The 27,318-nt window shown below is 36.3% G+C and overlaps 1 protein-coding gene across 5 annotated transcripts in view; it reads right to left on the reverse strand.

Annotated features, from left to right (window-relative positions):
* The window catches only part of SEC16B (SEC16 homolog B, endoplasmic reticulum export factor), a 69,427-nt gene that overhangs the window by 11,670 nt on the left and 30,439 nt on the right, over positions 1-27,318 (reverse strand). For 4 of the 5 annotated variants that reach the window (XM_074308448.1, XM_074308447.1, XM_074308451.1 and 1 more), the window contains 7 exons: positions 19,827-19,924; positions 17,737-17,818; positions 10,968-11,085; positions 10,130-10,241; positions 7,616-7,721; positions 5,578-5,718; positions 4,197-4,310 (listed from right to left, as the gene is read on the reverse strand). In XM_074308448.1, coding sequence (XP_074164549.1) covers positions 4,197-4,310; positions 5,578-5,718; positions 7,616-7,721; positions 10,130-10,241; positions 10,968-11,085; positions 17,737-17,818; positions 19,827-19,924 — 771 coding nt within the window. The remainder of the gene's footprint in view (positions 1-4,196; positions 4,311-5,577; positions 5,719-7,615; positions 7,722-10,129; positions 10,242-10,967; positions 11,086-17,736; positions 17,819-19,826; positions 19,925-27,318) is intronic. The other variant, XM_074308450.1, reaches the window with a different exon arrangement.

The raw sequence follows: 27,318 nt of genomic DNA on the forward strand, positions 1-27,318 counted from the left end.
AAGTTTAAAATGCATTACTAATATTTATATATGCATATATAAATATGCACATATATATATAAAACTCACATTTCCCCTTTGTTATTAACATTTTCACCACAACTTCTAAAGAATTCCTGCATTACCCAGAAGTATCATTTCTAAAATTGGAGGGGTCTCTGAATTTTTTTTTTACTCTTAAGCCTTTCTTTAAGTTTTTGCTTGAACTTATTCTAAGACAACTTCTACCTAAATCTTTTCCATTAACTCTAAGATATAGGGCTTTAGTGCTATGACCTACTTCTTTAGGGAGTTCAAAATGGAGAACCAATGATCCTCAGCTATCAGGAGCTTCCCATATTGTCATTAATCAGCACTACGGGTGCTCTTGTTCATCCTTTGTTTTTGAAAAGGACCAATGACATTGTGATATCTTGGATTACATGTGAATTGGTTGTAAGCAAAGCAGCATTGCAGAAAGTCATCAGCTTCATTCTCTCTTCAGAGTCACCAGAGTGCAGGGGTAAGGCATAAGCCAGGATGTAATGGGTGACTTTGGTGTCTTTAATATTTGACCAAGCACTAAGCACTCCTCAGAGCCTCTTGCAGCCCCTTCATGAACAGTGCAACAAATTGTTGTCATCTGCCCATTCCACTAGGAGGTCTTCACATGCTTGGGGTAGACATCCCCTAACTCACCTGGATTTGGGACCTTTTGGTCCCATCTACCAGGACAGTTTACTAAGGTATGATCACTGAACTCGCTATAGCTTCTTGGAGTCACAGGTCAGAAGTAATCACTATTCCCATAATGAGAAAGGAAGGGCAGTTGAGCTGACGGGCAAAATGATGGCAACTACTATCTACTGCTATTATTCCACCAGGGTACAACCCACCTTGAGGTTGTCTTTAAGTATCATTCCAAATTAAGAAAAAAATCATGTTTAGGACAATTGTTCCTTAAATTGGCCCATATCAAATGGGATAACATTTATAAAGTACTTTGCAAACTTTAAATTACTATTATCATCATCATTAATATTCATATTAATATACTATAACTACAGAATTGATTGCATTAGAACAAGAAAAACAGGACCATATAACAGTAGATCAGTCCAGCTTTGAGGACATGGTTTACCTAATGTTTCTCCTTTGTGTTTCAGATGATGGCACACTGGTTGATACACTTGGGATTATAGTTAGGGAGACCCGAGTTCAAATGTAGCCTCAGACATTTACTAGCTCTGTGATCCTGGCCAATTCATTTAATCTCTGTTTGCCTCACTTGCTTCGACTGTAGACTGGTGATTGCAATAGGCTCTACCTTAAACAGTTGTTGTAAAGATCTAATAAGATAATATTTGTAAAACCACTTAGCACAGTCCCTAGCATATAGTAGGTATCACATGAATGCTTATTTCCTTCCCCTCTCCCTGTATTGCATGGGTGTGCTCTAAAAAAACATATTCTGTAAATGGTCCAAGTTTTTAAGCACGACATCCACCAAAAGGCTGCAGAATCAGTCATAACTGTATATCTTACACCTTCTGAAGCCTTTCTAGTCCATCATGTGTGCCTGTGACAAAAGTGGTGACATCCCCAGCAATGGCTGTTTAGGAGATACTAAGAGTTACTAAAAAGGAAAAAGGAAAAGGGAGCTCCTCAGGAATGAGGGCAAGAAGCTGTTCTGGAAATCCTGCCAGCTTCCCAAGGACATTAGAGATGATCAGAAGTGTAGACATAGTAAACCATCTACATACTATGATAAATATATATGATCCCTTAAAAAAAGACCTTTCCCCACCTGATTAGTAATGCCCTAAAATTCTTTTAGCAGTGGATATTGTCTTTCATTCCCTTAATTAGTAACAAGGCTCTGAGAGGCAATATATTAACTTCAGTTGCCTTTTAAAGGAAGCTTGTCAAGGGAACAAGCATTTATTTAGCACCTACTGTGTGCCAGGCACAGTGCTAATTGCTGGGAATACAAAGAAAGGTCAAAGATTGTCTTGGATCTCCGGGAGCTCAATCTAATGAGGGAGACAACATGCTAATAACAATGTATAAATATGATATAGGAAGGATAAATTGTAAGTAATCTGAGGGAGAATGTCCTAGCATTCATGGGGGATCAGGAAAAGTTTATTGAAGATGGTTGGATGCTGGCTGAGGAAGCAGGGAAGTAAGGGGACAGAGAGTATTCCAGGTAAGGAATTAGAAGATGAGGAATCTGTACATGGAATCCAGGGCCACTGATTATCTTGAGGGGAGTAAAGTTTAAGAACACTGCAAAATTAAGAAAGAGTCAGATTATAAAGTCATAAAGCAGAGGATTTTATATTTGATCCTGAGGGCAACAGGACACCCCTAGAGCTTATTGCTTGGAGTGAGGAAGGGGAGAGGGAAAGCAGATGACATGGTCAGATCTGCATTTTAGGAACTTAAGGAAGATTGATTTGACAGCTGAGTGATGGATGGATCGAAGCAGGGAGAAACTAGGCAGACCCACCAGCAGGCTATTGCAGTAGTTCAGGTGTGGGTGACCAGGGACTGCACCAGGGTGATATCAGGGTTGGAGAAGCGAAGGAGGAATATAAAAGAGATGTTGCAAAAGGAGAATCAGTACTTAGCAATAGATTGACTGTGGAGGGTGAGAGAGTGAAGAGTGAGGCTCACAACCTAGCCTGGATTACCTGAAAAATGGAACTGGCTCTCACTAACAGGGAAGGCTGGAGGGAAAGATAAAAAGTTCAGTTTTTGAACTTGTTGAAGTTGCAATATCTGTGGGACTTCCAGTTGGAGATGGCCAATAGATAATTGGAGATGCAAGGCTGGAGGCCAGAAGAAAGGCAGAAGCTGTATAAATTGACTGAGAATCATTGTACAGAAATGACAACTGAGAAGGATTAGTCAGATACTTAGGAGGGGAGCTAAGAGAGAGTAATGTCTCAGAAATTTAACAGGAGAGAGAAGAGAATGATCCACAGTGTCAAAGGATGCAAAAGTCAAGAAGGATGGAGAAAAGATTGAGATCACACTGGGAACTGGAGAAAATAGTCTCATTTGACTAAAGAAGCTAGGTGGCTTAATGGATAGGGCCTTATACCCGGGAGTTGGGCAAACTTGAGTTTGAGTCTGGCATCAAGCACCATCTATGTGAATTTGGAAAAATCACATCAGTCAGCTAGGTGAACAAAACTTGGAATATGGCTTGGAATCAGAAATGCCTGAATTAGAATCCTGCCTCAAACATTTAACAGAAATAGTCTCAAAATATTCAAATGAGATAATGTGTAAAGTGCTTTACAGACCTTAAAAGGCCTATAAAATGTTAATTTTACTGTTTGTTCATTTTTTGTCCTGTTCAACTCTTTGTGACCTCATTTGGGGTTTTCTTGGCAAAAATACTGGCATAAGTGCCATTTCCTACTTCAGCTCATTTTACAGATGAGTAGACTGAGGCAAGCAGGGTTTTAAGTGGTTTGTGCAGGGTCACGCACCTAATAAGAGTCTGAGTTCATATTTGAACTCAGGAATATGGATGTCCTTAACTCCAGTTCTGGCACTCAATTCACTGTGCCAAAAATGTTAACAACTATGATCATTTAAACTATTATCATAGCCTCTTCTAAGATGTTTTGATTGAAGGCAGTGATAGACCAAATGTCTATAAGGAAAATTGAGATGAATATTGAAGTCCTTAAGGAAAATAACTAAGGATGAGGTAGGGAGGAGCACTGTAGCTAAAGTGCTAGAATCATACAAAGTTGTTCATCCTTTGTTCTTGAAGAGCACAGTGACATTGGGAGGGGGATGTCTTAACTTGCAAGGGAATTGATAGGGGCGATCCCCAAGGTAGGTGGAGTACCAGGTGATACCCAAAAGTGACAGAGCAAGGGTGACAGTAGCCATTCATGACCTGGTTTGGCAGAAGAAAAGTTAGGTATCTTGTGAAGAAATCCTGATTCTTGTTATTGTCAGGAGATGGAAGGAAGGTAAGAAGAAAAGACAGAAAATAAAAGGAAGATTGTTTCTAGTAGAGCAGGGATTCGTGGAGCACAGTGGAAGAGGTAGATAAAGGTGACATCAATCTCAAGGTACCTGTGTCCTCAGTCTTGTTCTTTCCTAACCTTCACCCATACACATGCAAAAGTGCCTTGGACTCTCTAAAATCAAGCCCATCCCTTTGCCTTTCCCACCTCACCCTCACTTACCTTAAGTTCCCTTTGTTTTTCTCGAAGCTTTACTAACCATGCAGGCTCCTGCTCTTTCCCTCGATGACGTCTTTCCAAAAGCAGAGGGTCTGATAGCTTCAGTTGCTCTGATAACTTTAATATTGGAAGAGGGAATAGTTGGGGAGCAAGGGAGAAATACAAGGGAAGTGGGGAAAGGGTAACAAAAGAGAAAAAAATCTATTGGAAGATCAAAATCACACCAAACAGCAATCTTGAAAGAAATAAATAAACCACTTCAGCAGCTTTCATCCCCATATCTATTAAGGAATAAGAAGAATAACAACTTTCTTGTATATACTTTAGTGCTTTAAGGTTTATAAGTAATTTACATGCATTATCTCATTTGGCTAGCCATAAATAACACATAAAAAATGCCAGACATAAAGTGCTATTGCCCCTAAGAATGTGGCTATCCTGAATGCAGATCAAAGTATAGTATTTTCACTTTTTTTTGCTTTTTCTTTTTTATGATTTTCCCTTTTGTTTTAACATTTTTTCATAGCATGACTAATATGTAAATATATATAATATGACTGTACATGTTTAACCTGTATCAGATTGTTTACTGTCTTAGGAAAGGGGAAGGATAGAGAACTCAAAATCTTAGAAAAATGAATGTTGAAAACTCTATATATAATTGAAGAAAATGATAAAATACTAATAAGAAAAAAAGAAATAGGAGAAGAAAAAATATGGATATCTCCAAAGCTATGTGAATTCCACTGGATCCCATTAGCAGCTATTACAAAATATATGGAGCTCCAATCAACAGTCTCATAGGACTAATTCTAACACCTGGGATTCCTCTAAAACAAACTTTCTTTTAAGAGAGGATGACTATTTCCTCCATAACTATTTTTAAAAAAAAATTTTTCAGTTATTTTCTATTTGTTATTTTGTATGGGTTTTTTTTTCCAAAGCTGTGGGTTGATTTGTTTGTGTTTTCTTTTTAAATGTATCCCGTATGTCACAAAATATTCCATGCATTTAAAAATATTTTAATAAGGCTTATTCCCTATTTTAATCACTGAAATATGTTTTCTAAGCCTCAGTGTTTATAATTAGGAGAACACACTTGGAATTGGAATTTTGTGGTTCTGTTGTATTTGGAAAATACACAAGAGAGTGGATTTCTTACCTATCTCATGCCTACCCCCAGGGTGTATACAGGCAGCCCTTTTTTGTGCAGTTTAGATCTTTCTTTGCTTATCCTATCTGGGCTTGCATATGTGGTCAAAGGCTTCCACTGCTTCCACTTTTACAGCATCTTCAAAGAATGGGGAATGGAGGCGCCTAAGCTGTTTTGCCATTTCATTGAGTGGTTCCGATAAAACATATTCCCAGAAGCCTTGGAGCTCACCTTGATGAGTTCTGCTAATAGCACAGGGTGGCTGCTCTCTGTCTGGCTCAGGAGGATTGAGCTGATACCCTCACAGTAATGCAAGGCTTGGGATGTGAGACCATAATCTGCCAATCGGGAAGCATAAAGAAGTTTATATACCTGTGAAAGAAAAAGAGGGCCAATGGTGAGTGAGTCCAGGAAGGGAAAACAAGAGAAAGAACTGTAAAGACTTCTTCAAAGTCAGATGACTGACTTCTAAATGGGCATTCCTACTTAAGGATGGAAAGCTACTATCAACCAGACTGGAACCAGTCTCTAGCCTGTGGGTGGCTGGAGCCAAACAGAGCAGGTTAGGAGATTCAGGAATCAAACAGCAGTTCAATTCAAAGGGAAGGAAATGGCTTGCAACAAATGACATATGGGCTGGACCTCCACCACTAGAAGCAGAACCCCAAGACAATGTGGGGAGATCTCAGTACTTATACCTATGGCTATGCAGTGAGCTGTAGCCCAGACAATGAGAAGTAATAACAACCACGTGACAAGCGTGGTTCATAGCTGGGGCTTAATGATCAGTAAAATTCTAGGATTCTGTTCCAGTTTAGATCAATCCTTTAGTCCAAAGGATTATTGTTACGCCAAATTCAGAGCACAACTCACTGACTCTTAGCTCTGGAAAACAGGGTGTCTCCTAATATCTTGATACTAATACTATTAAATCTAAAAAAAAGTCTAATTCCAAATCCAGCATAGAGTTACCAAGTCATGTAGAAAATCATGGAAATTAAGTGCACTCAAATTTTTCAAGGTTCTGGACATAAGAAAATGAACTGAGAAATCACATGTAATAACACAACATTAATATCTATCTAATAAATTTTTAATGTCTCTGAACACTCCATGTCCCACAGTAGACTCCATAAGGACAGGGTCAGTGTCTTAGCTATCTTTCTAACATATGTATCATGTGTTATTTGGTATTCTATTTATCTGTGCTCTCCACCAAAATTCCATTCCCATGCTTCATTATAGTGTGGGGTGATCTGGATTTCCTATAAAGCCTATGCCTTTGAAATATAAATTCTGGCAGATCTGATCAACCTGAAATAGTTTCAGATAAAGGCCCAGTGATATACTATGTCTGTTATCCAAATACAAAGGAATATAAATTTTGATTACTGAAACTTCACAAGATATCCATGCCTTAAATCCAAATCACTCTGATTCTTATTGACTAGCCAATAAGAAGTCCTAGTTCAATCCTCATTTGGTCAGTGCTTGGCTCTGATGGTTCAGAGTGAAGGTAAATAGCAATTGTTTCTGTTTGCGCCATTTTTTGCCTCATTTCTCACCTATCACTGAACGGGTGTTTTCTTAGACAAACTGAGACCTGGGACGACCTCAGCTTAAAAAGGCCAAGGTCTCATTATCTCCAAGTCCTGATCTATATCTGGCCACTGGACCCAGATGGTTCTGAGGAAAAGGTGAGGCCGGTGATCTTGCATGGCCCTCCATCACTCAATCCAGTTTACTTGCATGCCATGACATCACCTCCCTGATGTCATGGCTCTCTTTGAGAACAAAGGACAAACGACAATAACCTTTGCTGGAACATCTTTCATATATCAGGCCCTCCCACACAATTGCTGGTGTACCTCAAAGCTCTGTCCTGTGTCTTCTTCTATTTTTTGGTGACCTCGTCATCTCCCATAATTTTAATTACTATCACTATGAAGAGAATTAGGCAGCTAGGTATAATGTGCACAAAGTGCCTGAAGTCAGGAAGGTATCTTCCTCAGTTCAAATCTAGCCTCAGACCTTGTTAGTTCTATAAATCCTTTACTCTAAACATCAACTTTTTGAGGGGAGAGACAGATTAAACAAATCAGAAGCTTTTTTAGAAAAAAAAATGGTCAATTTTCCCAGGACTCAAAGCTGACAGCGAACCCGGAATAAATAACTTATTTTATGTACTTGTTAGTCAAGGACATCAACGGCATTAGCTGATCATGGATACGCTGCATCTGATATGTAGTAACGCCAAGGAATGTATTACCTGGAAAGAAGGAATGAAGGATGTGGGGCGTCCCAACATCTGACAGTATTCAAAGATTTCCGTCCTTTGAATGGCTTCAGTGGTTGCAAATTTCAAAAACTCCTGACTAAAATCAGGGAATAATGATAAATAAAATTATGTGAGATGCAAGAAAGAAATGAGAATCTCTTATAGTCACACAAACACATCATCACTTAGTGAGGGCTTCTGCTCTCTGGGTAAGTTACTTTAGTTATTTAGGAGAGGTTGAGTAGACACAGCATAAATGTAATGATCTCCCCCACTACCAATACTACCCTCTAGAAATGAGAGAAAAATACAAGAGAATGCTCCACTGAGTAGCTGTGAAACATAACTAGGGGATTTCTTACAAGAGAGCCAAGCCAAGCAAGCTGACTTCAGAATACAGGTTTCCCTTTATCCTTCTCTGGGCAGCGTAGGGGAAAATCTCATCAGGGCTACTTCATTTGCCTTGAGAATGACCTGTAAATTCTCTCTACTGGGACACATGGGAAGTGTCTTTTCCAGAGGGTCCCCACAGATAAAACCTGAAGTCCAGAGAAAATTGTCCTTAGTCCTAGGGATGGACGAACCCTGGCACCCTCAGATAAATCCAGAGAAGCTACATCCACAGAATCCCAACATTTGTGCAAGAGAGCCGCTAATCAATGAATCCTCGGAATGAAATAATATTCCAAAAAGAATGATATTGAGGAACTATCAGAGATTCACAGACAGGGTGGGGAAAGGATGACACAAAGGAAAATAGCAGAAATGCTGCTGAGGCAGAAATCAAAAGAATGTCCATTTATTGAATGTATGAAGAGGCAAAATAAGCTGTTTCTACATTTGGTGATCAGAAGGGAAGCCAAAAGAGTCCATCAGCTCAATATCTCCCCTACCAGCTTGCCTCGGTGCCTAAAACTTAGTGGAGAATCACAGAATGATCATAGATTTAAAGCTGGAAGAGACCTCAGAACCTCCTACTCCAAAACTCAAATTTTACAAATGAGGAAACTGAGATCCAGGGAAGTACCTTAAACTTACTCCAATCTCAGAGATGAGATTTGCACAGATTCACTTTCTCCTTCATTCCATCATATGACTTCCCCACCTTTAGAGTCTCTTCTCTACCATTTAACTCCTTCCTATCTTTTTAGTCTTATACCTTAATTTCCTTCCAATAACGCCTGTGAGTTCTGAAGGAACTTCTGGAGGAAGTGAGGACTTGTTGCTGGAGAATCCATAGTGTTAAGACCCATATCTAAAAATTCCTAATATATATTCAGATAACTTCAGATAAGTCCAGTGACCCAGCCTTCTTGCTATTCCTATAATGTGACACTCCATTTTCTGAGTATGCATTTTCACTGATTGTTCCCCAAACCTGGAATGCTCTCCCTCCTTCGTGTCTACTCCTAACTTCCCCATCTTCCTTCACATCACAGCTCAAATCCCACTTTTGCAAGAAGCTTTTCCCAGTCCCCTATAACTCTGCTGCCTTCTCTCTGAGATTGCACACCTCCAATTAAGCCAATTGGATATCTTGTTTGCACACACTTGTTTGAGTAGTCTTCCTCATTGTTGATTGTGAGCTCCTTAAAGGCAGACATGTTGCCTTCTCTTGGACATCACCTCCAATTTATCCTATAAATCTTCTTTGTTTGCATGTAGTTATCCCCATTAGACTGAGAGCTCTTTGAAAAGAGGGGTCTGTTTTTGCTTTTCCTTGAATCCCTAGTTGTTTAGCACTCTGTCCGGCACACTAAATAAATGCTTATTGACTTAACCCTTGATTAAGACCCAATTCTAAAAAACTCCCTCTAAAAATGCAAATATGGGATCCAAGAAGGGTAACACAATTATGAAACATACCCTTATTATGACATTAACACAGAAGAACTTCTGTGATGAGCTAAATGTTTCTTGACAAGGGACAAAGGTTTGTTAGAACGAGATTGGTAAACTTTAATAAAAGGGATTGGAGAAGAAGGTTTAGAACATATTATTCCTAAGGAGAACTAGTTGTAATAAAATGCTGTAGTGTTTAGGCAGGGGGGCTTGGGTAGCCAGGAGCATTAGGAGGTTGGAGAAAGGAGGAAAAGATGGCAAGGGAAGAAAGAACCCCAATCTCTGAATTGCTCTCACAGAAATTTCCTGGGAGCCTGAGATTCCTTCTGCCCTGCCCTATCTTTCCCACATGTTCCCTAACTTTGTAGCTCTCAGTCTGCGGAACCAGAGCACCACCTCGTGGACAAATATAGTCAATGCAAACACTAAATTATGTCTTAATTCAAGTAGCATCTGCAGGCCCTTGGTGGTCCGTTATGGCTCACGCACCATTTCTCTGCATCCAAAGATGCTGCCCAGGGATATTGCCCACAGAAACAATGCTAACCTTGGGGTTTCATGAAAGGGAGGTGAAATAGATACAAGAGGGAACATTATAAAATTCAAAATGTCTTTTAAAAAAAATATCCCATCTACTTCCCCTCTGCTAATAGAGCCACGTACCTGTGGCTACTGCCCAGCAAAACCAGGTGGTCTGTCTTCACAGTGTAGTGACCAAAAGGCATATGGGCCATCAGGTAGCAGAAGTGAGCTGCCTCCAATAGCCCTTTTCCAGCTGGATGAGAAGAACAAAAGCCAGGGAGGATTGAGCCAAAAAGCAGAGAAAGCACCCGTGCAAAAAATCAGTGAATCTGGTGATATTTGAGGTCCTGAACATGCACATTCTCTGGTGGACAAATCCAGAAATTCATGTTTCCTTTCCACATTCTCAGTCTCTGGAATTTGGGGCTTTGATAATTAGCAAATAAGTAAGGAGCAGGTATTCTGTGAGGGAGGCAGGATGGAAGGATGTTTAATCCACGTAAGGGATTTATTAGAAATTCATGGGCATTTCTAGTAACTGTTGTCATTCCTAAGGGTGGGAAGTGAGACCTTGCTGCGTGAACCTCCATAGAGTTGAGACCCATCTCTAAAAATTCCCAAAGGTAGAAAGTGAGACCTTGCTGCCCGAGACTCCATAGAGTTGAGACCCATCTCTAAAAATTTTCACAAAGGAAATCAGAGGAGACATTTAAAATCAAGGGCAGATTTTTCTTCCTGATCCTAGCAACTTCTCCTTCCTCAATAGAATGTTGAAGGCAGGAGATGATTTGTTTTTGTCTTTGTACCTTCTACCCTTAGCATAGTATATAGCACTTAATAAATTTGTGTTGATTCATTGGTTTTCCTTGCAAAGAGATGGGAGTATTTGGGGAATACTCAGGCTTTATTGAGGCATTCAATGGGCACTGAGGCTTCTGTGAGAGGGTTTGAGAAAGAAATTCTGTTTCCTTTGCCTTACCCAGAGTGTCGCCCATGGTAATGATGGCTCGCTGATGCAATTCAGGGTCCCCAGATTGATTGGATAGCATTACTGCCAGATGTGGCCTCCAGTCTCCCCATTGCTTGTCACCACAGCACTGAAAAACAAGAAGAAAGAAGGCAGATTAGGGACATTTCCCAGAGTTAGTCTTACAAGCAAAGAGAGAAGGGGATCCCTACTGAGAATCATGGGATGATAGAATCTCAGAATTGTGAAGGTGATTCATTCATTACAACTTCCCAGCTAAGGCAGGAGACCCTCTCCAACATCTCTCAGGATTGGTCAAGGTGTCCTGGTATTGGAGAATCAGTATCTCTGTTGTCTTAGCATTTTCTTTCAGATTGTCTTTATTCCAACAGCCCTTCCTGACCCCCTATCTTTTCTCAGTAGCACCACTATCACCTAATGAACCAGGAAGTCAGGAAAAATAAACAAGTAGGGTAATTCAGTATATTGAGAATATCCGTTATAAGGTGACCCTGGGAACTGGATGCCAGATTCCAGGGACATGGCTTAGAGTAGAATAAGTGAGAAAAAATATTCAGCCCAATCCGTATCCAATCAACTACTCTCTCCTTAATCTTTTTTTTTTATGTCTTGGATCCTTTTGGAAGGCTAGTGAAGTCTAATCACCCCTTCTCAAAATAAGGTTTTTAAATGCATAAAATAAAGAACACAGATTACAAAGAAATCTAATTATATAAGAATGTAATTAAATATATAAAGTTATCATTTATTTACATCCAATTTCATAAACCCCTTGAAATGTACCCATAGATTCCTGCTTAAGAACTTCTGTTCTAAAATATCTGGGCCAAGGGATCTTTTAGTTAAGTGTTTAGTCTTGTCTGACTCTTCTTGATCCCATTTGGGTTTTCTTGGCAAAGATACAAGAGTGGTTTGCCATTTTCTTCTCTAGTCATTTTATAGGTAGAGAAACTGAGACAAACAGAGCTAAGTGACTTGCCCAGTGTCATACAGCTAGTAAATGTCTGCAGTTAGATTTAAACTTAGGAAAATGAATCTTTGGGACTTCCTTCTGATACCCCATCACTCTACCACCCCAGCTGCTTGCAATTTCTTTAAATTAAAAGATTCCTTTTATTTCTACTTAAACATTTCCAGTGATGGAAAACTCACTATCTCAAGAAGTAATGAAGCTCCATTTTAGACAGCTTTTTTAGGCAGATCATGGTCATGTGGGAGCAACAATCTGCCTCCCTGTCACCCCCATCCACCTGTCGTCTCTATTTCTGCCCTTTGTAGCTACAAGTAACACGTTCAATCCTCCTTTTCCATAACTGCCTTTCCAATATCTGAATATAGTCAACATTTCCTGCCCGGTTTTTTCTTCACAAATGACTGAAAGGGCTCTGGGGAAAAAAATGTATTTAAAGTGCTTTATAATCCTAAGAACACTATATTAGATGTTATTATCCTCATTTTTGATAAATAATTTTTTGAGGATGGAGAGGAAGAGGAAGATGAAACCTATTATGGAATATTATCCCTCCCCAAAACAGTGTGAAATTCAGTGATGAGAAATTTATCTTGGGGAGGTTGATAAAAATGAATTTTAGAAATGCAAATTCCACAGCAATTAAGTGATTATAGCTCACTCCTGAGGACCTGAGTTCAAATTTGACCTCAAAAACTTGACATTTACTAGTTATGTGACCCAGGCAGGTCACTTAGCCTTGATTGTCTCACAAAAAAAAAAAAAAAAAAAAAAAAAAAAAAAAAAAAAAAAAAAAAAAAAAAAAAAATCTAACAAACAAAAAAATAGCTCTTAGGAGATCTGACTCCAGAAACCGACTCTCTGATTCTGACCAATGTCAGAAAACCTGGGTTCAAACCCCACTCTAACTTTTGAAGTGTGTCTAAGCAAATTAAATAGAATATTAATAGAATGTAAGTTCTCAGAGGGCAGGACTGGTTTTTCTGCTTTGTGCTGTTTTGTTTCATATCCTCAGTAGCACAGTATGTGGCACTTAATAAGTGCTTGATGTTTGCTTGATCAATTTTAATGGAAAGGAAGTTAAAGTCAGGAAAAAAATTCCATTTCTTACACTTATTACCTCTGTGAGGAGAGGGAAATATCCAATCTACATGCATCATTTGCTAAGACAACCACAGGTAATAGTGAGCTGAAAGCGAGTACAACAATCTCCCATTTATGGCCCACAAGTGATGTTATAAATATCCAAATGGCCCTAGGCAGAAAAAAAGTTTCTCCACCCTGACCTATATGATCTGAGCAAGTCTCCCAGTTTCCACATTTGCCAAATCCAAGTGTCAAAGTCCTTTTCAAAGCTAAATCTATGAACTTCAGAAGTATTTGTCAGCAGTCACTAAGTACGTGTTTATCAGGTTGTTTTCCTGCTGATAGCAAGAAGGTCACAAGGGAATGAGAATATTTATATGGAATAAGTCAGGTGAATAAGAGACCTGCTTAGAGAGGGCAGACCTGAGGGCATTGAGGGGGCCTTAAGGATACACCTTGGTATGAAGGGGAGGGAAAAGCAAATTAACAGGGAGGCATGAAAGTCAGAAGACAAGTTTAACGTAGTTCTCAATTTTGGCCATATCTACCTTTGAAATTACCCCTCTCCTGAACACAACATTGGGGGCAAGTTATATGCAATGTGGATTAGAAGCAGAAAGGGAAGAAGGAGAATATAAATTTATTTTCTATAAAGAAGTGTTTTAAAATATTTGGATGGAGACCATTTTGATTTTTAATTAAAACAAAAGATTACAGATTTGGAAGTAGAAAATATCTTAAAAGTCATCAAATGAGGAAAAAGACTTAGTGAGATAAGATGACTTGTCCAGGGTTAAACAGCAGAATCCAAATTCAAACTCAGGTTCTCCAACTCCAAAGTCAACATCTTTTTATTGTATCACCCTAGTCCCAGACTTTTTTGTATTTCACCTAGACAATTCACTAAAAAATAATAGATATTGGGGACTGATTTTAGACTCAAGTCTATGGAATATGCTCAGAGCTGGGAGACCATTAATGCTAATAGACCAGGTAATTCTTTTTTTTTTTTTTTAAATCTGTGGGCAGTTAGATAATCAACACTCCCTTCCTCCCCAAATGCCCTGTGCAGGCTGGTACTAGAAGGTCTCCTTTGAGTGAGTGAGGCTGATAAATACAGACAATACAAAGAAAACTAGACTAATTTAAATAGACTTATGATGGAGAGAGCCACCTGCACCCAGAGAGAGAACTGGGGACTGAAATAGATCACAATATAGTATTTCCACCTTTTTGTAATTGTTGCTTGCTTGCTTGCTTTTTTTTCTTTTTCATTTTTTCCCTTTTTGATCTGATTTTTCTTGTGCAACATGATAAATGTGGAAATATGTTTAGAAGAATTGTACATGTTTAACCTATATTGCATTACTTGCTATCTAGGAGGAGGGGGGAAGGAAGGGAGAAAAATTTGGGACACAAAGGTGAATGTTGAAAATTATTTTTGCATATATTTTGAAAATAAAGAGCCATTATTTAAAAAAAAGTTTAAGAGAAGTAGGGAGAGAGCCAACCTGTACAGACTCATCCTTAATGAATATATATATTTAAGGCACCAGGCCTAGATAAATCATGGTAAGTTCCCAGAGACCTGAAAAGAATAGCAGATATGAGCATGAAGCTCCTATTAGAGATCTTCAAAAGGCCATGGGGAATGTAAAATCTGCCACAGAGGATAGAAGAAAGACAGAAAAGTAATTTTTTTAAAGGGAAAACAATGAAGATTGTAAACCCAGGTCAGTGACTTAGGCTTTGGGTTCCTGAGAGAAAATGATTTCAAATGTTATAAAACATTGGTTGGTAAACAACTAAAAAATCAAGCAGTGATTGAAAGGAAGCTGCTACCAGAATAACTTGGGAAATCTGTGTTTATACCAATGCTATTAGATATTTTTATCAAATTTAATAAAGCCCAAGAGGGCATACTAATCAAATCTTAAAATGATAGGTAAGCTACTACATGAGAAGATAGAGTCAGAATTCAAGAAGGCTGGATCTAAGCTAGTAAAACAAAATCTAATAAAGAAGAGAGTAAAGTTTTACTCTTGGGTTTAAAGAAATAAACTTTACAAGTACAACGCAGGAAAGGGAAGGCTAGCTATCACCTCTTATGAAATGGATCCGGGAATGTTAGTGTACTCTAGAATTAATGTGAGTCCATAGTGCAATATGGCACTCAAAAAAAGGTAATGTTATCTTGGGCCACATTAAAAAATCAATTCTTTTAGAAATAAGTTATTTTGACTATTATGAATACCCAAATGAACTATAAAGGACATCTGAAAAAAAGATACCTATTTGTGTCTAATGGTAGCCAACTCTAGGATAGAGACTGAAGGAAGGAAGAAAAAAAATTTATATGTTGTATATTTGAAAGGAATAGCAAGTTGTGCATGGCAGATTTTGCAGTTTCATTTGCAATTATATTTTTATTGTACTGTTATGGAAATGCTTATTTTATTCCATAAAGATAATTTTTAAAGAAATGAATGGTATACAAAAACTCTAAAAAAATAAGAAATGTGTCTTAAAATAGTAAAAACAAACAAACATACAAACCGTGAATTAGAAGGGACATTAATATTAGTCCAATGCTGTCATTTAACAGATGAAAAAATAGAGACCCAATAAGCTTAAGGGACTTGTTAAAGGTAACACAAGTATTATTATAGTTTCATTATACTCTGCCCAAGCCAGACTTCAAATACTGTATTGAATTTGATTCTAAGCACTTTATTTTAGGAAGATAATCAGGAAGAAACAACACTGATGAATTTAAGAGGGTGACTAGGATGATGAGGGTTCTTGAGGTCAGGCCAATTAATAAAGTTGGTTATAATGTAGGAAAAACTCTCTTTTGCTATCATATATCACTTCGGATTTTCATTTTAACAATATGCTTTATGGGGATTCATAACAGAGTTGATCATTTGGGGTTCCTTCATTGGACCATTTTATTCAACTTAGGTACAGCAGAAAAAGATTAGTGTCTATCAATCTTGAAGATTCTAGATTTGAAATAGAGATTTGGTCTGTTGTTCCAGAACACAGAATTTGGACCAATAGGCAGGATTTGCAAACAGGGATATAAGGGAATACAATACATCCTAACAATTAGAGTCGTCCAAAGGAGGAATGGACTGCTTCAGAATATGGTGGTTTGCCCCTCATAAAATGCCCTATGTTTCAGACAAACTGAAGCCTAGGGAAAGACTAATTTAGAAAAGCCAAGGTTATCCATTAAATCCTAGGCTATTGCCAGTAGTCTTGACTTTGATTTTCCCCACTGGATTTTGATGATTCTGGAGGAGAGAGTGAGGCTGACAACTTTGCACAGTTCTGCCTCATTTAAACCTAATTCACACGCAAGTTAAGATATCATCCCTGTAATGTCTCTGGGCTTTAGGAATTAATAATGAACAATAACAACAGCAAATGTCACTTGGGCAGCTAAGTATCTCAGTGAATAGAGTGGTCAGAAAGATTGATCTTTTCCTGAGTCCAAATCTGACCTCAGTCACTAACCAGCTGTATGAGCTTAGGTAACCCTGTTTGCCTCAGTTTCCTTATTTATAAAGTGAACTAAAGAAAAAAATGGAAAACCATATATCTCCCATAAAAAAAAAAATAATAGGGTCGCAAAGAAATGAACATCACTGAAATAATTGAACAATAACATTTGACCTTCTTTTGAAGATATTTAGTAAAGGACAAACTACCATATCCTAGAAATATTTAATGGAGTTTTCTGCTGCCTAGAGAGATGTTTAGAAGGGATTGAACTAGAAATTTCTGAACCCCTCTACCTCTACTTCTAAGACTCCATGACTTTGTAAAGCAAGTCCAATCAGTGGTTTCCTTGTAGTGATCACAATACTCCAGGGAATAAGATGATGCCTCAAGATTATATGATTATCAAAAAAACTCCAGTATGAATCCTAACATTATATCTGTCCTATCTTAGCCCAAACATCAGCTCTTAATGTCTCAGGCTGTTCATCTGCAAAACTAGGAGTAACAATACAAAATTCCTCCATAGAGTCATTGGGATTGATCAAATTACTTCCAATTATTCCAATCCACTAGATTTCATGCAAGGAAGAAGACTTCAGTGTCTGAGCAGCAGGCTTTATAACACTGAGATGTCTGAAGTTATCAACCCTTATTTTATGGCTTTTACACAAAGCAGCCCTTCTCCTCCTCCTCTTCCTCTTTCTCCTCCTCTCCTCTTCCTTCTTCTCTTCCTCCTCCTTTTCCTACTTCTCTTCCTCCTCCTCCTTTTCCTCTTCTTCCTTCCCCTCTTCTTCCTTTTCCTTCCCTTTTTTCTCCTCCTCAGTCACCTATCAGCCACTAACTACATAACAGCTTTCTGAATTATTAAGTTCAAATTATTCTAATTACAAAATTACAGCCTATTGATCAAAAATGATACTGAGTAACTTGACATGAGTAAGAATTTCTTATCAGTTTCCCAACATGGAGCAGAAGCCAACCTGAGACATCATGAGAATCACTCTACAGGAGCCAATGTGACAGATTTTATAGGATCAGCTCTTTTTGGCCCATGGGGGAAGAGAAGGAGAAGCAAATTGGGATTCTTCTGCCCCTCACTGTTAAATAAGCCAATGTTGTATTTTCTGATATTATCTACCCCACAACAACAAGGGGACCAAGGGTGGGGTTGGGGACATCCCATGTATACAGTACCGTGGCTGCCTGGGGGATCCTCCCGGACATGAGCTGGAAGAGAGTCTGAAGGGGATCGTTGAGAGCCAGAGAGGTAATGAAGCTGAGAAAAAACAAAAGAACTAGAATTAATGCACCTTCAGGATCACAGACCAAGCTGAGAAAACAATGGTGTCAGTTCACCTCAGACATAGAAAAAGCTTTTTTAGACAAGCCACATTTATGAAAATGAGCTTCTCTGGGTCACAGCAACAACAATAAGGATAATAGCAATATTAATAATGATAACAACAATAACCATATCTAGCATTTGCATTATTAAATTAAATTATTAAAGCACTTTGCATACAATATTTTATGATTCTCACAACAGCCCCATGAAGTAGGTATTTTAATTATCCTCTTTTTACAGATAAAGAAACTTCTCCCTGGTACTCATTGTACTATATGATTATAAGACCATAGAATTATCTGCCTAGGGTTCAAGGCTAAAGGAAATTATTCCTCTTTAGCTTTGAGATTTGAACTCTTACAGTTTTTGAACCACTAGATTTCATGAAAGGAAGAAGACTTCAGTGTCTGATCAGCAGGCTATATAACACTGAGATGTCTGAAGTTATCAACCCTTATTTTATGGCTTTTACACAAAGCAGTCCTTCTCCTCCTCCTCTTCCTCTTTCTCCTCCTCTCCTCTTCCTTCTTCTTCTCTTCCTCCTCCTCCTTCTCTTCCTCCTCCTTTTCCTACTTCTCTTCCTCCTCCTCTTTTTTCTTTTCCTCCTCCTCCTCCTTTTCCTCTTCTTCCTTCCCCTCTTCTTCCTTTTCCTCCCCTTTTTTCTCCTCCTCAGTCACCTATCAGCCACTAACTACATATCAGCTTTCTGGGCCAAATTCATAGACCCAGATGTAGGTATTTTTTTCCCTATCTCATCACAAGCATAAAGCTGCCCAGGCTTATAATTCTGTGCTCACAAGCACTTAATGACCATTATCAATAACCAAAGAGGCATGGAACAGGGACCAGAAATTATTCTACTGATGACAAACTGCGAAATATGCTTAACAAGGATATAATAAGGTCTACAGCTGATTTGAGATTTAAGGATATTCTGTGGGAGATATTTTTCACAACTCACTGGATCCCATCAAAGAGCAATGGGCCAAAGCAAAGAGCTGAAGCAGAGACAAGTCCTGCAAATGTGGGAGTGGTGGATATTCATCACTATTTGCCCAAAAGGGATTATTTCCCAGAATAGCAATTTTTTTTTAAACTACCCTGATCTTGGAAGTTTAAAACTCTTAACGATGTCATTTTAGAACTCTTCATTGCTTTAAATTTTCTTGACATTTTTGTTGTTGTTCAGTCATTTTTCAGTCATGTCTGACTTTTTGTGACTCCATTTATGGTTTTCTTAGCAAAGATTCTAAAGTGGTTTACCATTTCCTTCTCCAGTTCATTTTACAGAAGAGGAAACTGAAGCAAAAAGGGTTAGGCAATTTTCTTCTAGAAAATGTCTGAGGTCATATTTAACTAAGGAAGAATAAGCAAAGCTGTTCTGAATTCCATATAACAGTTGGGGAAACTGAGGTATGGGGGAAACTGAGGTATGGGGTAACATTGGACTAATTAGTATGTAAAATAAACTCTCCTGCTAACATAACAATCACTAGACCTTAAAGAAATATTACAAATAATCCCTTTCTATTCAACCTTCCTCTGCATGAGACAGGACCAATTCAAATAGACATTGAGTTAGCTTTATAGATATAACCAAGGTAAGATAAATACTAAGGAATAATCTTCCTTTCTATTTAGTTTTTTGTAGACCATGTAACCCATTAAAATATTACTAAAATTCTTTATTCTTTTTTTGGCAGGAAAAAAGAGTCAATATCTAAGAAAGGTTCTTTGTAAATGGGTTTGTTATGTCTACATTTGAGAAATTTGCAAAAGATGAATTTGTATCTGGTTCACAATAAAAAAGAATATGAAATACTGTGTACATCATTATTTTTTGGAATCCTATATTCTCTTCTTTACCACAACTCCACAATCCATTAATAGAAGTAGGGAAGGTACCATGACTTGTGAGTAAATACAGGTTCCTACCTACCCACTCATGACCCAACTGTAAGTCCTTGGGTCCATCTTGCTGGACAGGAAGAGTGCATGACCCCACAAATGGTTCCTCATCGCCCATTCCAGGGCTTCCTAAAATCAAGAATGCATCTGGGTCAGTATCAGCTACTTTGATGTACCACTACTAAAAAACAGTATTTCTTTGATTGGAGTCTATTCACTAGACTCAGGTTGAGGTAATTATTTGGTACAGTGACTAGTCTATAGGCAATTCACTCATTTGTTGTTCACTCTTAATTTTTGAAGAGGACCAATGACATCTTGAAGTGATGTCCTTATTTGGGCATGAATTAGATTTTAGATTTAAGTGAGGCAAAGATATAGGACTTGGAATCCAGAAGACCAGAGTTTGAATATTGTTCCAAATACTCCCTACTGAATAATCATGAGCAGCTCATTTAATTTCTCAATGATTCTTTTTCCTGATCCATAAAACAGGAATAATAATAATAATTAATTAATAATAATAGCACTTATTTTATAATACTGGAGTAAGGATCAAATGAATTAACATAGGTAAAGAGATTTATAAAGCTTAAAGAATTATATAAATACTAGCTATTACTAGGAGTAGTAAAAACAAGTTATGAGGACTTTTTAGAAGATCATATATTGAAATTTCTGGTATCAAAATGTAGAAGTGAGGAAGAAATTTAAATTCCCCTCCAATTAGAAAACTGCCTCAGAATTGAATTAGGAACATGGAAATAGCTTACCAGCATGGCAAGAAAGCTCTGTCCCACTGGGGTGGGAGGGGAGCAAGGTCCAGCAGCAGCAAGCAGCCTCACAGCAGGAAACCTGTAGCAAGGCTCTAAACTTGGGGCAATTCACCAGTGAATTCACCAGAGCCTTCCTGAAAACCAGCAGCCCCCAAAGCAAGTGAGCAGTCTATGCATAGTAGCAAAGTCCCACCCTAGCAGCCCCACTCCCAGCACAAGCCATTGCTAATCAATAGTGAAGCCCCACTCAAGGGTTGGCCAACAGCAATATTCTGTTTCCATAGCAACCCAGCAGCAAGGTACCACCCCTGAAACAATCCAGCAGCTAAATCTCCTTCTAGGGGAGACCAATAAGTAACCCTATTCTCCAGTACAAGCCAGAAAGCATGCATGCAGCTAAGCCTTGAAGATCAGGAAAAGCCAGCTGTGAGACCCCTGTACAAAAAGCTTGAGATAGTGCAAAAGCAAAGCCCAATTCTTACATAAAAATACCAGGTCACAAAAAGGCAGAAAAATGAGCAAAAATAACAAAAATTAAAAATCCAAATTTTAAAAAAGAACCTGAGTATAGAAAGATATTATGGTAATAGAATCAAGGCAGAAAGTTAGAAAAGGATAATAGTGTCAAAATGATTGCTTATGAAGTCTTAAAGAAAAATGTAATTTAGTATCCAGCCCCAAAAGAGTTCCTGAAGGAACTTAAAAAGGATTTTTTTTACTTGAAAGCAGAAAAGTTTTATTGAAGGAAAATCACACATATACTAAGGCATCCCAATATAAAGAACAAGAAAATCTATAGTCTAGGAGACACAAGTGCAATTTATTCTTGAAAACCACAAAGAGGAAGATATGTGGAGGATTTAGGGTAATCTTTAAAAAAATGGATTTTTAAAAGACAAATTAGAAAAGTAGAAGAATAATTGGGGAAAGATGTGAAAGTAATACAAGAGAATCATGAAAAAAGGAAAAAATAACATGAAAAATGATACACAAATGTTTGCTGAGGAAAATAATGCCGGAAAAAAATAAAATTAGCCAAATGGCAAAGAAAGTACAAAAGCTCACTAAAAAAATTAATAATAATTCCTTAAAAAGTTAGAATTGATTGCAAAATTACCCATGCAAATATCTGGTAAATAAAAACTATTAATTAAAATAAATAAATAAAAAGGAAAGAAGAAAATTTAAAAAAGTTAGAATTGAGCAAGGATAAATGAATGACTCTATGAGACATCAAGATAAAACAAAATCAAAAAAAAATTTTAAATGAAGAAAATGTGAGATTTTTCTTTGGGAAAACAACTGACCTGAAAATTAGATCCAGGAGAGATAATATAAGAATTACTAGACTATTTGAAAACCATAATTTTAAGAAAGCATGGACAATATTTTTCAAGAAATTATCAAAGAAAACTACCCTAGTATATTAGATATTAGATATATTTGAACCAGATGGCAAGATAGAAATTGAAAAAAAAATCCACTAATAACCACCTGAAAGAGATTCCAAAATGAAATTCCCAAGAACATCATAGTCAAATGCAAGTAAGTCACAGATGAAAGAGAAAGTATTTTAAGCAGTCAAAAATGAATAATTCAAATATCATGGAACTATAGTCAGGATTATACAGAATTTGGACACTGCCAAATTAAAGAATTGGAAGGCTTGGAATATGAAATACCAGAAGGCAAAGGAGTTAGAATTACAATTAAGAATCATCTGCCTAGCAAAATTAGATATACTCTTTCAAGAGCAAATAATAAATATTTAATGATATAGAGGACAGAGCTGAATAAAAAATTTGACTTCCAAATAAAATAAATAAATCAAATAAAAAACAAGATAGAGAAAATATGACATTTGATAAGTTTAAAACATTTATATTTCCATATGGCAAGATAAAATTTGTAACTCAACAACTTTATTACTATAAGAGCAATTGGAAGGAGTATACATAGACTAAGAGTGTGGATATAAAGTTATTTAAAGGGATGGTAGCCAAAAAAAAAACAAAATAAATGTGTGAGAAATAAAACTGCATTGCAAGAAGAAAGATCAAGACTACGTAGGGTAAATTATAAAGGAGGCATGAAAAAGCTATTATAATAGAGTATAAGAAGTTGGGGTGAGTTAGGGGGAAAACTTGAGGCTTACTCTCATCAAAATTGGCTCAAAGAGGGAATAAGGTACCCACTCATTTGAATATAGAAATCTATAATAAAGTAAAAAAATTAGTAAAGTAAAAAGGGACAGGCATAATAAAGGTAGAATGAAGACTCATAAAAGGGAGGGTATTTTGGAGAAAGAATTGATCAAAAGTAAAACACTTGTGAGGAGAGAAAGACTGAGGGGTAACAGAAAGACAGGGATAAGCAAGTAAAAAATTTCATGGAGAGAAATACACAGTTAATTGTCATAACTGTGAATATGAATGGTATAAACTCTCCCATAAAATGGAAGCAAACAGAAAAATGAATTAAAAATTAGAATCCTAGAATATGTTGTTTACATGAAACACATTTGAAGCATAGAGATACACACAGAATAAAAGAAAGGGGAATCTATTTTGCTTCATTTGAAGCAAAAAATGCAGAATAAAAACCATGATCTCAGACAAGGCAAAAGCAAAAATAGATCTAATTAAAAGGGGTACTGAAGGAAACTATATCTTGATAAAGGGTACAATAGATAATGAAGTCTTATCAATATTAAATATGCACAATATGTTATAGAATCTAATTTTTTAAAGGAGAAGTTGAATAAGTTACAGAAGAAATTGATAATGAAAATATAATGGTAGGGGACTTCAACTTTCCGCTCTCAAAACTATATAAATCTAACTAAAAAATAAACATGACAGAAGTTAAGGAGGTAAAAAAATTCTGGAAGATTTAAATAGTATATATCTCTAGAGAAAATTAAATGAAAATAGAAATTAATATACTTTTTTCTAAGCAATATATGGCACATACACAAAAAATGACTATGTATTAGAACACAAGTCCCTCACAATCAAATGTGAAAAGCAAAAATGGTTTGTGCATTTAATTATGTACAATGGATAGAATAAAAAATTAATTAGTTAATAGGATTTATTAATCCTAAAAAACAAGTGAGTCAAAAAACAAACCATAAAAGCAATCGTAATTTCATTAAAGAAAATGGAAATATTGAGACAAAATACCAAAATTTAGGGAATGTAGCCAAAGCAATACTTAGGAGACATTCTATATCTCTAATTGCTAACATCAATAAAATAGAGAAAAAGCAGATCAGTGAATTAACCATGCAACTAGAAAAATTAAAAAATAACAAACACCAATTAAAGGAGAGATTAATAAAAGTGAAAGTAAGAAAACCATTAAACTAATAAATAAAATTAGAAGTTGGATTTATGAAAAAAATAAATGAATAAACCAATGTTTAATTTTATTTTTTAAAAGAAAAGAGAAAAAGCCAAATTACTAGTATCAAAAACAAAAGAAATGAATTCACCATCAAAAAAAGAGATAATTAACACAATTGTTAAGAGCTATTTTGCTCAATTTTGTGCCAATAAATTTGACAATCTAAATGTGCAATGGGTGAATAGCTATAAAATATAAGTTACTTAGATTAACAGAAGAAATAAAATACTTTAAAAATCCAATCTTAGGGGGAAAAATTGAACAAAACAATATTGAAGAAGATTCCCAGCCCTAGATGAATTCACAAGTAAATTCTACCAAATATTTAAAAAACAATTAACCCTAATGTGATATAAACTATTTGGAAAAAATAGGTGAAGAAAGAATCTTACCAAATTCTTTTTATGAAACTTATATGGTCCTGATACCCAAATCAGGAAGAGCCAAAACAAAAAAAGAAAATTATAGACCAATTGCCCTAAAGAATATTGATACAAAAAAAATTAAAACAAAGCACTAGCAAAAAGATTATAACAATATAACATAAGGATCATGCATTACAACCAAGTGGGATTTATTCCAAGAATGAAGTGTTAGTTCAATGCTAGGAAAACTATGAGTATGATTGACCATAACAATAACAAAAACAACAAAAATACAAGAGATACAAGAAAAGCTTTAGACAAATACCTATTAAGAAACTAGAGAGCAAAGGAATAAATGGAACTTACCTTAGAATGATAAGTAATATTTATCTAATACCACCAGCAATCATTATCTGTAAAGGGGATAAGCTAGAAGTCTTCCCTATACAACCAAGGTGAAACAAGGATGCCTATTATTATCCCTATTACCTTTGACCTAGAATTAATAGCTATAGCAATAAAAGAAGAAAAAGAAATTATAGGAATTAGAATAAGCAATGAAGAAACAAAATTATCACTCTTTGCGGATGATATGATGTTATACTTAGAAAATCTTTTGAGAATAAACTAAAAAACCTATTTGAAATTATTAACAACTTTAGCAAAGTAGCAAGATACAAAATCAACCTACATAAATGTTCAGCATTTCTATATATTAACTACAAAATTCAGCAGCAAGCAAGAGATAGAGAAATTCCATTAAAAACAATTATAGACAACATAAAATACTTATGAGTCTACCTGCCAAGACAAATCCAGGAACTATATGAAAACAAGTATAAAACACTTTTCACACAAATATAGTCAGATCAAAACAAGTGGGAAAATATTAGGGTAGACCAAATCGATATAATAAAAATGGCCATTCTACTTAAATTCATCTAGTTATTCAGTGCTATACCAATCAAACTACCAAAAACTATTTTATAGAGCTAGAAAAAATAATTTTAAAAAATTCATCTGAAAGAACAAAAGCTTAAGAATATCAAGGGAATCAGTGTGGGGTGGGAATGCAAAAGAAGGCCACCTAGTCATATTCGATCTCAAGCTGTATTATAAAGTGGTAATTTTCAAAACAATCTGGTACTAGTTAAGAAACACAGTACTAGATCCAAATTATATTATAGTAAATAACCAAAATAATGTAGTAATGTAGTATTTGGAACAAAAGCTCATTATTTCACAAAAACTGCTGCAAAAACTGGAAAACAGTATGAGAGAATTTAGGTACAGATCAACATTTCATGCTATTATGGTCAAAGTGGGAACATGATTTACCCATAAGCAAATTAAGAGAATATGAAAAAGCTTATTAGTCAGATTTATGAATGAAGAATAGATTTAGAACCAAACAAGATGTAGAAAGCATTACAAAATATAAAATAGATCATTTTTATTATATGAAATTTAAAAGGTTTTGCACAAACAAAACCAATTGAACCAAAATTATAAGGAAAACAGATGGGGGGGAGGGATTTGTAACAAGTATGTCTAATAAAGATCTCATTTCTCAAATATATAAAGAAATGAGTCAAATTTAGAAAAATGCAAATCATTCCCCAATTGACAAATGGTCAAAGGATATAAAAAGGCAATTTTCAAAGAAATCAAAGCTATCTATAGTCATATGAAAACATGCTCTCAATTGCTACTGATTAGAAAAATGCAAATTAAAACAACTCTGGGGTAGCACCTACTGTTATCAAACTGACTAATGTGACATAAAAAGAAAATGCTGGCTGTTGGAGGGGATATGGGAAATCTAGGATGCTAATGTACTCTTGGTGGAGTGGAAATAAACCAACAATTCTGGAGAACAATTTGGAACTATGCCCAAAGGACTATAAAACTGTACATACCTTTTGATCTAGCAATAACACTGCTAGGTCTATATTCCAAAGATATCCCCCCAAAAAGGAAAAAAATCTTTTTGATATTTAAAGCAGCTCTTTTTGTAGAGCTGAGAATTGGAAATTGGAGGAATACTCATGAATTGAGAAATGGCTAAACAAGCTATGGCACGTGATTGTGATGGAATATTACTGTGCTATATGAAATGACAAGCAGGATGAATTCAGAAAAATCTGGAAAGACTTTCATGAACTGATGTGATTGAAGTTAACAGAATCAGAACAGTGGCAGCAATATTATTTGATGAAGAACTATGAATGACTTAGCTATCCTCAGAAATAAAATGAACTAATATACCAAAGGATTAATGATGAAGTATTCTATCTTCCTCCAGAGAAAGAATTGATATTGACTGAATACAGACTGAAGCAAGCTGTTTTTCATTTTCTTTCTTTCACTTTTTTCTTTTACTAGTCTTCTTGTACAAAATAACTAATACAGAAATGTTTTACATAATTATACATATATAACTTATATCTGATTGTTATTGTCTCAGAAAGGAGAGGATAGAGGAAAGGAAAGATAGAATTTGGAACTCAAAGCTATAATAAAAATTGGGGGGGAAATAAAAGTAATTTAACTCAATATAGTATAAATTCCTTGAGGTTAGGAATCTTACTCAGGTCTTAGACTCCAGGTCTTATGTTCTATTCACTGCACCAATTAATTGATTATTTCTTATACCAATTTGTTCCTTCCTTTCTTCTCCTTCCAAAATCAAGATCCATAAAGCTATTGCTTTTAAACCCTGACTAGCAGTTGATGACCAGTCCAAGTAAAACGTCCTTGACCTTAGCAAAGATCAAAAAATTTCCTTTGTGTCCAAGACATGAGAAGCAGAGGAGGAAATACTAGAGTTGTAGCTTTAATCCCAGTGCTGGATTAACCAGCTCCTCAAACAAGCAAATTGAAAACAGTATCCATGGGCTCTGGCCCACAGACACTGCACTCTTTTGTTAAATGAATAATGAATAAAAGCTACATGCTCTAACAGCTCCCATCA

Source organism: Sminthopsis crassicaudata, chromosome 4 (assembly GCF_048593235.1).
Source record: "Sminthopsis crassicaudata isolate SCR6 chromosome 4, ASM4859323v1, whole genome shotgun sequence".
In the NCBI taxonomy this organism is placed as follows: Eukaryota; Metazoa; Chordata; class Mammalia; order Dasyuromorphia; family Dasyuridae; genus Sminthopsis; species Sminthopsis crassicaudata.